Source organism: Zingiber officinale, chromosome 2B (assembly GCF_018446385.1).
Source record: "Zingiber officinale cultivar Zhangliang chromosome 2B, Zo_v1.1, whole genome shotgun sequence".
Taxonomy (NCBI): Eukaryota; Viridiplantae; Streptophyta; class Magnoliopsida; order Zingiberales; family Zingiberaceae; genus Zingiber; species Zingiber officinale.
In genome coordinates, this window is record NC_055989.1 from 129,999,634 (window position 1) to 130,011,397 (window position 11,764).

The 11,764-nt window shown below is 41.4% G+C and overlaps 1 protein-coding gene across 1 annotated transcript; it reads right to left on the minus strand.

Moving 5' to 3' along the window:
• Positions 1-6,257: 6,257 nt before the first annotated feature.
• LOC122047184 (phosphatidylinositol/phosphatidylcholine transfer protein SFH9-like) lies at positions 6,258-11,503 on the minus strand. Its single transcript, XM_042608299.1, has 11 exons — positions 11,208-11,503; positions 11,096-11,124; positions 10,014-10,097; positions 9,863-9,916; positions 9,388-9,465; positions 8,913-8,966; positions 7,814-7,873; positions 7,636-7,731; positions 7,358-7,459; positions 7,181-7,261; positions 6,258-6,810 (listed from the first exon to the last, which is right to left on the minus strand). Exons 1-11 carry the CDS (start codon positions 11,260-11,262, stop codon positions 6,499-6,501), a joined length of 1,005 nt encoding a protein of 334 aa, XP_042464233.1. The 5' UTR covers positions 11,263-11,503; the 3' UTR covers positions 6,258-6,498.
• Between the last annotated feature and the right edge of the window lie 261 nt (positions 11,504-11,764).

Sequence of the window (11,764 nt, forward strand, 5' to 3'; positions counted from 1 at the left end):
AAAAAAGTTGTTTCAAGGTCGCTGCTCAAGTGCGTCGAATCGGAAGACATTGAATACATCTTGCAAGAGGTTCACCAGGGCTCCTACGAAAGTCACCCGGGCGGCAGATCATTGGCCTGAAAGATTCTGTTGGCGGGATACTTTTGGCCCACCATGTAAGATGACGCGGCTCGAACAGTAGTCACTTACTTATCGTGTCAAAAGTATCATAACATCCCGCACTGACCCACCGAGGAGATGAAAGCATCCACGATGTCTTGTCCGTTCGACTAGTGGGGCATGGACATCGTTGGACTATTTCCAATGGCAACCAGTCAGCGAAGATTTCTACTTGTAACAGTAGATTATTTCTCAAAGTGGGTGGAGGTCGAGCCACCAGCCAAGATAACCGAGCATATGATTATCAAATTTATATGATAAAATATTTTATATAAGTTCGACATCCCTCATCGGCTCGTCTCGGACAACGGAAGAGAGTTCATAGGATGGAAGCTCAAGGAGTGGTGTGAAGGCTATGACATTGCACAGGTTTTCACCTCAGTGACCTACCCCAGAGGAACGACTAGGCGGAAGTCACCAACAGGGAAATCCTCAGAGGGTTACGGGCTTGATTTGACCATGCTGGAGGCAGTTGGGTCGATGAACTCCCTAGTGTATTATGAGCCCATCGCACCACACCAAGAGAGGCGACCGACGTCACCCTGTTCCATCTAGTGTATGAAGGCGAACTAGTGGTTCAAATGGAAGTTGGAGTAGAGTCCGACCGTATACAACTCTACGTCGATGGAAACGTTGAACGGAAACTCATGGAGCTCGACTTGGTAGATGAAGCATGGGATAAGGTGGTCATCTGACTCATGGCGTACATGCAGCGCATGAAGTAGAGCTACAACCAAAGGGTGATGCCAAGGTCATTCCAGGTCGACGACGCCACCAAATTAGAAGTCTCGTGAGGAGGACCCTACAAAGTTATTCAAAAGCTCCGCTCGGGAGCTTACAATATGCAAGATGAAGATGGGAGAAAGCTTGAGTGGCCCTGGAGCGCAAACCATCTCTAGCCCTATAGGGTCGGGTGAGAGGTGCACAATTAAATTCAAATAAATTGTATAAACGTATGTCCTGTAAATGCAGGTGAACAATGAATAAAACTCCCAAGTGTTCCAGACTCTTGTGTCGTTTGGCCAAATTAAAAGTTGAGCGGCGGTTATAAACCCTTGTCTATGTCAATAGTCGAGCGGTGACTATAAACCCTTGTCTACGTCAACAATCGAACGACGACTATAAACCATTATCTACGTCAACAACCGAGCGGCGACTATAAACCCTTGTTTACGTCAACAGTCAAGCGGTGACTATAAACCCTTGTCCACATCAACAGTCGAGCGGCGACTATAAACCCCTGTCGATGAATTAACAGTCGAGCGGCGACTATAAACCCTTAAGTTTGCGACAACGACCGAGCGACAACTATAAACTTAAGAGTCAATAATGACAGGTGAGTGGTGGCTATAAACCCAAGATTAAAATTAGCGATAAGTCATGTGACAACTATGAAAACCGGTCCTACTGCCCACTGGCAGAAAAGATTCTCGCTCACAAAAGCAAAAAGGTTGTTTGGCATACACCGAAATAGGCGGTCGAATGATTTGTCAACAAGTTACATTGATGAGCAAAAGTACAAGAATGCATACTTAATTTTCATAAAATACTATAAGGTGGTCAAGATGCTAGACAGCCCCACGGGGCCGAATGGCGATACATGGAGGAGCACTTGCAAAATTTAACAAAAGAGGAAGCGTCGAACGGGCGTTCATTCATTAACACATAGAAAATTTTTTACAGAACATCTGGAGAGAGTACAAAAGGTGAACTACGAAACAGAGAGAAGGATTACTTGAGATAGTCGAGCACATCGTTTAGCAACGACTTGGTTAGCTTTTCTCTGTTTATGATCTTGTTGGTCATCGTGAGAGGGAGATAACCATCATCCTTCAGCTGTTGGAGGGTTCCATCGATGGCAACATTGAAGAGGTGAAGCGCTTGATCAGTGAGCCGGTTGTTGAAGGGGTCCGAACGGAGATAATCACGCTTGAAAACTTCAAACCGGTCGAGCTCTGCATCTTGGTAAATTTTGAAGGCCACTTGGGGCGCCTTCAACTCATTTTGATCGAAGCCAGTTTGGCATCCTTGGCATCGAGTTAAAGCTTAGCAGCACTTGCTCTTTTGAGCGACTCTCTTGCTCAGTGACCAGAGCGGCCTCAGCCTCCTTCATATTTTGTGTCAAAACCCTAGCCTCTTTATTTTTAATCTCTAAGCCCTCTATAGCGCGAAGCTTTCGAGTATTTGCGGAGTTGATTTTGTACTCAAAGCTGCTAGCACTGCTTGTTGAGCTACTCAATTCGCGAGGCTGGCTCGGCACTCTTGTCTCGTTCAGCTTAAAGTTGTTCGGAGCTCCTCTCCAGATCAGCCTTCAGTTGGGCCATCTCGCTAGTCAGCTGCTCCAAACACGCCCGAGAAGCCTGTGATGAGTCGTTCAGAGCACGCAACTGTTGGACTTCGTGCTCCAAAAAAGCTAGCCTTTGGCACATGGCCAGACTCTCGACCCAGAACTGCAGTAGCAATAAGTTAGTTATTGTCGAGCGGGAAATAAGCAAGTAAATATGAAAGCAATATACATACTCTAGTGACCCTCTAAGTATGACTGCCCGCGAGCTCTCCCGGGGAAATAGTCGCCCCACGGGCCTGAGCATCTGCCCAGACTTGTGCTAGCGATCCTTGAATCCTGATCCGGTGTTCGAGGGAAAGGGGATCGACGTTGTCTAGGTGGTGCCACTCATCGATGGGCAAGTGGAGGATGATCGTTATGTGTCTTTAGCCGCTCAGACTAAAAGGCTCAGAAGTCGCTTGGCCTGTGGACTTAAGCATCGGGGATGGCCAGATAGTAGATACCAGTGTGGCTGGCAAGGAGGAGTGAGGGGGCATATACACGACAGGCGACGCGCATATGGTCCCCGAAGGCAACCCGGACAGAGAAGGTGTCCAGTCAGATGACACGGAAATAGGAATTGGGATAGCCACTTGCTCAAGAAAGGCGGGTGATGAAGTCTCACCTCACTCGAAGGAAGGGCATGAATCGGTACGAGCGGGGGTCTGCAAGGCGGAAGTGGCTGAGCGAGAAGAAGCTTCCTCGTGGTGCCTCTTCCATCGTATTAGAGGTTCGTCGGAGGTGGCCGACTTCGATGGCACCGCAATTGGCAGCAGTGAAGGTCGATCAAGAGGAAGGTCAGTTGTGGCAGCCGCGACATCGCTAGTCACTGTCTGACTTGCTCTAGCCTCACTGGTCGGCATGTAGCTCCCTCCCAGCCCACCAGTCGGATCATCGGAGTGCTCGACAGGTTACAGGCCGCGATGCTGCAGCTCGGCGATGCCCACGACATTGATCTCCGCACTCGCGAGCCTGATCTTGCCACTCAACCGTGTCCTCTGCATGATTTGAGCTACAAAAAATGAAGAAAAATCAGTTAGATTCAAAGATGAGGATCAGACAGAGCATACCTAGGGTCATGGGCAGTTGCGTGTGGATTGGGCTCGGCCCGAACACGTAAAGGACACTCTCCAACAGCAATCGGTGGATGTGATACTTCTGACCGACCAAACTGGAGGCTACTTGGAGGTAGTCCGATCGGCTTTGGTATCTCCCGAGCGACGGAGCCTTCATTACTTCCATCTACCAGCCGGTCGGGAAGTCTAGTCGAGCGGGAAAGCAAACGAAGAAATAGTGCTCTCTCCAGTGCTTATTGGAGGTTGACATTTTTTCAAAAAAAGATAGAGCCTACTCGGACTTGGAACAAAAAGGTTCCTGGCTCGGACAATTTGGGATAGTAAAAGTAATGGAACACTTGCGGGATTAAGGAGATGTCGTGCAGACGGAATAACACGACCACCCCGCACACAACCTAAAGGAATTAGGCACCAATTGGTGCAAGGAAATATGGAAGAATTTACACACAGCCAAGAAGAAAGGGTGAACGGGGAATCGAAGACCTGCACAGAATTGGTCCTTGAAGAAAGGCAGGAAGCCAGCAAGGGGTTCATGGGGCCGGTCATAGGCTGAAGGTATAGTGATTTGATAATCGAAAGGGAAACGATACGTGAGCTTCATCTGGTCAATTTCATCACCATTGAACTTGAACTCGATCGAGGTATACCATAACCCGGGGATAGGAGGAGGAGGTTGAGGGGAGACTGCCATAAGAAATAGAGAAATAAGCAGAGCGCAAATTCAACAAAGGAAAGAAAGGAGAGGCTTACTGAGAAAGGTTGCCGGTGAAGATGAGGAAGAGGAGAAGCATCACAGAACGTGCTCGAGATTGAAAACGCGAGGAAGTGTGAAGACGACGAAGAATAAATAAGGGCTTACAAAGCCCAGTGAGCGATCACTCTGAGCCGCCCGATCAAGGGTTACGAAAAACAAGGACAAGATCTGGCCATAGAATTTGAAAAGACGTCTATCATTAGGGATGACAATTTTCCCCGCGGGTTTGGGGCCCCGCGGGAAAAACCCGAAATGGGGATGGGGATCCCCGATTTTTCGGGGATGGGGCGGGTTCGGGGCGGGTATGGGAATACTATCCTCATCTCCGAACCCACCCCGAATATTATTATTATTAATAATAAATAATAATATGATTTTTTTAAAAAAAGTATTAATAATAGTGTTAATATTAATATTAAAAATTTTGAAAATGTTATTAATAATAATATTATTAATATTGATATTAATATTAATATTATCATTAATAATAATTATTAAATAATAATAATAATAATATAAATTAAATTTAGGAATGAGGCGGGGATGGAGATTTGATCCCCATGGATTCGGGTTCGGGAAATCCCTGAACCCGAAAAAATGAGAACGGGGCGGGAATGGGAATGACAAACCCGCCCCACCCCGCCCCATTGTCATCCCTATCTATCATATCATCAATGGATATCCGCCTGTCATGTCAAGCATGTGGTGGCAGAGAGTGAGACACGTGGCAGTCGGCTACGGGAAGACATTAATGAGACTTAATTAAAAGACATTGGCAGCGTGCTCGGCCATAATGATCGAAGATTTGCATAGTCTCCCAGAAATTGAGATGACATCAGCAACCATCAAAGGGCGCTCATCCGAGAAAGCGCCGAGAAATGGAAAATTTGCTAAGTGTTGTCGTCAGTTATCCCGATCAACACAGATCTCTAATTATATGATAGCCAAGCAGCTGCTTAAAACCTAGTCCTGTGAAGTAAGATCCAAGCGACAACTAGACACTTAGGTCACTAAAATGAAATAGAACGACGACTAAGAGGATTTTATAATCCGATCGAAAGCTCAAGAACAGAGATGCCCGATCAAGAGGTCACCAAAGACACTACCTGTCCAATAAGTCAGACTTACAGTCTTCTTCGAATAAACTTGAGGGGAAGACTTGTGATGCGGTGATAAAGGAGGGCCCACCAAGTGAGGGTCAAAAGCGGAGATAGCAACCAACGTGGAGGTCAAAGTTAGGACAATCAACGCCAAAGAACCAACGGGCTCACCAAAGGTGGACTGAGCGAAGGTTTACTGCAGTTGCCAATCTAGCATTAAGTGCCCGATCAACGAATAACTAGTCTAAGCAAAATGCCCGTACAACCAAGAGCACTACGGCAAGAACATCAGGTGCTGATCACAGAGTGAAGGAACGTCAAGGCGACCGGAGCGCTTACCTGGTCGAGCAAAAATAATCTACCGAACCAAGTCATTGTGGAGAAACAGTAGAGGTCCCCAACCGAGCGGCTCCTCCACTCGGCCAAGCAATTGGACCCCTCTCATATCCATTGATATCCCTTTGGGAGATAATGTCACTGACAACAAGACATGATCAATAAGCGAATCGTACGACGAAATCTTCTACTGTCTTGTCAGGGATTTACGTACTATATTAAGGTATGATGTCAGAACCACTTTTCTGACATGTCCTTTCATAGGATAATTTAGAGAACGTGCTCACGCTTTGATGAACATGTACGACACCCTCTAGGGCGCTATATAAAGGGAGGTTCATGCACCGACGGAAGTACGCGTTATTCACTATTTACGTCTGTGCTTACTATTGCTCTACTTCCTTCCATTTTTCCGATGACTGACTTAAGCGTCGAAAGGTTACCGAGACCCCTTCCCTGGCTTGAGACTGACGTTTCTTGTGTTACAAAACAGAGCGAGATCTACAAGCAGTCAATCCAGAAGTCACATCCCCAATCAACCTTCTTCACGATTTTCGAACAGAATCATGGACCCACTTTGTGAAAGCTCTTTGTCAGTCTTATGATCTAGCTTTACTCGTTCACAAGGCTTCGAAGGCATCCCTTCATAGCCGAACGATCTAACTTTAGTAGTTCACAATTAGTTCACAAGTGTATGCCAAACTGTTATAACAAATGTGGTTGCAAAAAACCACAAGCAAAGCACCCTCAAACGATCTTCAGCCCGCTCAATGACCGGGTTACTCCATTCTGGTTCCCGATCTTGTGGAGCTCGGACTCTATTGTGTTTATGATCTCTATTCCCTCCGGGTCTGGTTCAGGCACGTCTACATGAAGTGAACCATGCTTGATGAGCGATTCGTTGTTCTTGGACTTCGCTTGTTGCACAATGTAACTGTAGAATTCTTGGTGGAAGGGATGATCGAAGGAGTAGCAGTCATCTGAATCCAAAGAAGAATAGCGAGATGATCTGGAGCCATTCCTTTTACAGAAATGGGGAAGGGAAGCATAGTCCATTATCTGAAACAACCAAAGTTCTTGTAAGTTGGATGGTATAAGTTGAATCTATCAAGGTTGTAAGAAGAGATACCAAGTAAAATTCAAAGTTTTCATGCTATCTAAGTTCTTTATGATACTTCGAGACAGAGCTTCTGATGTTTTTTGTGACCATTTAGTAATAACTTCTTGGAGATATGTAACATTGCTTTATGAGAAAATGGTGGAACAAGATTCGACATGTATAATACAAGAGATGAAGTTTAAATAATATCAAAGGGTTAACAAGAAACTTGACAGAATTTTTGCCAATATTCTCTATATGAGATAATATTTGTTGCCATAAATTCACAAAAACTTTCGATAACGAGCAATAAGTGGAAGGTTTCTTTACCTTCAATAGCTCGTCTTTGCCACAACCATCCAATACTTGGACTTTCCTTCGGGTTCTTTCTTGCAGAAGTGGTTTCACAACCTAAGCCAAAAAGGATGAATGAAAATGTTCAATATTATGAGTATGCAGATTGGTTAAAGCTAACAGCAATTTCTGATTACAAGTCAATTTATATACCTTCCAACAAGCTGAAAATATATACGGAGCATTGACAATATAATAAGTCTCCGTCTTCTCTGGATAATTCAAGTCATCGATAGTAGCCATGAGAGATACTAACTGTGATATTAACACAAGAAATGTAAATAAGTATACATTATTAAATCGCGTTTGATGTCGATCTTAGAATCTCCACAAGATACATTATTAAGATTATAAACTTATATGCCAACAGTCAGATAAAGAAGTGGTGATACAAATAAGAAATATGAAGAAAAATAATAGCAAATAGTAACCTTTAGATTGCTCAAGGATGAAAACTTCAAACCAGTCATATCCAAAACTTTGAAACAAGTGCCAATGTATCGCCCATGCTTCCTACTTGCAGCAGGCTAAACAACGGTGGAAAAGGCAGCATGAATTGTAGGAGCTGGATGGATGTAAAGCAAGAAATTTATACGTAGAGGTACTTACCAATACTACACGATCTCGGTATTCATTCATCTGAATGTGTGATTGTATGTAATAGTTAACCTATATGGAAGAGGCATACCTTGAATAAGACAAGGAGAATTGAAAACTTTACAAAAATATATATACGAAGACAGAAGTTTGATTAATTAGCAAAACTATCTTTTGAAAAACCATTCCCGCATGTGTCTTTACTCAAAAACAGTAAGCATATGTGCATTCTGGAAAACAAGGAAAATGCAGAAACCTTTCGTGCATCTGTTGTACTACCTCCCTTGTCAATTTCGATTGGTACACTAGAAACAATGCAAACCTACATGCTTATTTTGCTTTCTACTTCTCCGTAGTATGTTACTGCAATAGGTTGGGTTTAATTAACAAGATTCAGTTTTTAGAAAAGAGCTAAATTGATGCATGGGTTTGTAGCCCCCTCATGGCTTTTGCCAACTAATCTTGAAGTGGATTAAATCAGGGTGGTGCAAGCTAAAGAGCTACGGGCTTTGCACAAATAAACTCATTATGGATGATTAATTAATATGGACACTACTACTTAATGGAAGCAAAGCCAGTGTTTATTCATGAGAGTTGTATCCCAAAGATTTAATTGGCTTACGATTAATTTTAAAAGCTTGAGCAGGAATGTGCACAAGCTAAAAACTTATGGTTTAGAACTCCTTTTAAGACACTTTAATGTAAAGGTAGTATGGTAAGGTTTTTCAAAGATGTGTTAGAGTGTTGAACTAAGTCCTAAATTTATCTTCATAATATTGCTTTCCTTTATGATTTTTTGTTTAATTCATTTTTCTCATATTCTTGTTCCAGACTCAGTATCCCAGATATTTACATAGTATGAACAATAAAGCTCATGAAAGATTGTACATTAATTGGCCAGACAAAAAAAATCAGATTAGCACAATTTTACTGATTTTCACAATATATAAGAGAGAAATATGCTTATATGAATGACGCTGTAAATAAATACTGGTACAGTTTCAAATTGCTTAAATACAAAACTAAAATCAACCACATCACTAATCTAAACAAGATCATTTACACATGCAAAGAAAGAAACTTTTGAAGGATTATGCTCTGTCGTACTTACAGACGCTTTGTCAAATGTAGTGAGACCGGCACCTATTGCAAAGACAGGAACACCCTGTAAAAGATGGAAGTGGAGAAAATATTAGTTTACATTAGCAAAATAAGTACCACAATATTGGTGGCATCATATAACCATTGTTTGCAACACTTTGTTCATATATAATTTGAATATCAAGGCTAATACACAGAAGTGGTTCGTTTATATCCGTGCATGCCTGCTGCATTTATAGCTTTTTGAAACCAAATCATGAAATATAGTGAACTAAGAACACTGAAACAAAGTTCAATATCATTTTTTCTGGAATGGGGAAAGAATCATAATAGCAGGAGTGACAAAAACAAATCACTTACTAATGATAAAGTAAGACCAGGAAATTACATAGAAAACAAACCACATTTGTTTTAGATGTTAACGCTAGCAACAACTAGGATACCCAAGTGCAATCAGGAACAGAAAATACAAGTCTAAATCGTGCCTGCTTTGAATATCCTGACAAGCCCATAAGTTGTGAGTCACGTATCCCTCTGTATAGGTTTGCCGGGGTTATAGGTTTCTGCATTTATACAGGATTATGTAAGAAAGAAATAAATATATATATATATATACGCATACTGAAAAAGTAGTGAGAATTTGCTTTAAGTTCTTATGCTTTTTTTGCATGTCACACAGTCATGAAATAAACAAATAGAGAACATATGCCAAAGGTAGTTAGTTTTATTCCTGGTAGCTCAGGGCCTTCAAGGTCAAATGAAAATCGAACAAAGTGGTGATTATTTGTTCTACTTTTGGGACTAAAAGAGATTTCTAAAAATACAACATATCCAAAATCAAATTGTAATAACCACATTGTACTAGAGTTCCTAACTAAATTATCTTGACCAACAAACTTAGAGCTCAATATGCAAAAAAACAGGGTACAATATCCTATAATAAGAAGCACAATTACTCACACACAATATATCATCAATTTGGTTTTGCATCCTCCAGTTTAAACAGTCCACTAGCTGTCAAAAGGGATAGTATAGGCATCTTAGCAAGAAATACATCTATATACTTTTTTCATGATCAAAATGTTAATGTTCAAACACAATCAACAAATACCATCTTATTTGCTTTAAGCGCATTCCACTCTCTAGCCTTGAGAAAGCGCGCCAAAGTATGTTTTTGGTTCCCTTGGTGCATATTCTGCAAGCAGAACAAGGAAAGATGCTACAATTTTCATCCTCAACTTTAATCTACAATAAGTACACAGCAATATGGTTTGGAAGAAAAATTGTAACTTCCAATAAATATTTTGTTTTGTCGTTCGCTTATATGAATCGCACACAATAAGACAGACCAAATAAGATATAGTAAGCAATTAGTTAATCACGTCAAAAGACAAAACATAAGTACAAAAGACCTAAAAACAATGAGGCAGCAAAATATGATTAGTCCTTCAACTAATTTATTTAGTTACCCAATAAATTGTTTATATCCCATAACTTATTCTGTTGAGATAGAGGATTAGAAGCATCAATATGTTTGTGCTAGTTAGAGACAACGTTACATATAGATCCATTCTTCCATTTATATACATTTCTAGCAACCCTCTAATAACCTGACATAGCAACAGGATTATCCCATTTGCAAACAAGTTAGACAGTTGCAAAACAAATAGGACTGTGTACCAATTTATGAAAAAATATATATATAAAATGTCAAGTTTTCAAATTCAAAGCATTATAATGCAATTTAAAGTAAATGATAAAAATTAATAGAATGATTTGATGGCTCTGTAAGTCATGAACTCGCATCATTCTCTCACGCTCACTATACAAAACCAGTTTTATTTTGCTCCTGAATGATTTGTTGTTAGCAAAAAGTTGAATATGAAACGGAAGGAGGCACTATCAGCAGCGTACCAAGCTTTTACCTTTCTCTTAGATCAGTAATTTAACAGCGTAGAATCAATTTTCGCATGCAAAATCTGATATTTTCATTAATAAAATTAGATCGGAAACATCGATCCAAATTAAAGCTGTTAAAGACAAACAAAAAGTCACTTCAACAAAGACTCATGCCTCTAACGCAAAAAACCACACTGTAGCATAAAATAACCAGAACCAGAACCCAAATCCACCAAACACGAAGCAAACAGCACAAACTCCCAACACATCCACGCAAGTTCACAGACGCCGAACCTGAAATGTATGCTTGAGCTTCGCATCCACTGCAACAAGATCCGCCGACAGTCACTTAACCATAAAAAAAAATCCCACGAAATCATAAACAACAACCGATCAAAAACCATACGTTGATCGATGAGGGCGGAGAGCTGCTCCAACGCGTCCTGCGAGGCGATCCCCATTCCTCCGTCGCCAGATCCGGAAATTAAGGGAGGACTCAAATTTGGATCTCAGGATTTAAATCTGTACCAGGAGTGCGGCAGCCATGGTCTCGATTCGGAGCGTTGCGACTCTCAGCGGGTAAATCGAGAGAGGCGTGCGCCAGCCGTCGTCGTCCTTCTCGGTTCTCGTTCTCTTCGTCCACTGCCGCCGCCGGCACTTTTATAGCTCCGACTGTTCTACATTTCAAGAGATTCCAATGAGGGTCCCTCGGGACTCGGTAAACGAAATGTGTTTACTATTCAGCAGAAAAGGAGACTATGATTTTTTTATTTAAAAAAATGTCTATAAAATATCTAAAAATAATAAAAAAATACAATTTCTATTTTACTTTTCTAAACTACATTTCTAGTATTTTCCTTATTTTTTATCAATCTTTAAATATTTTATTTTGAACAGGGCACGTGTTAATTTTGGAAAATTTTAAAATTGAAAAGAATTCATATGCAGTCATAGACCATGCAG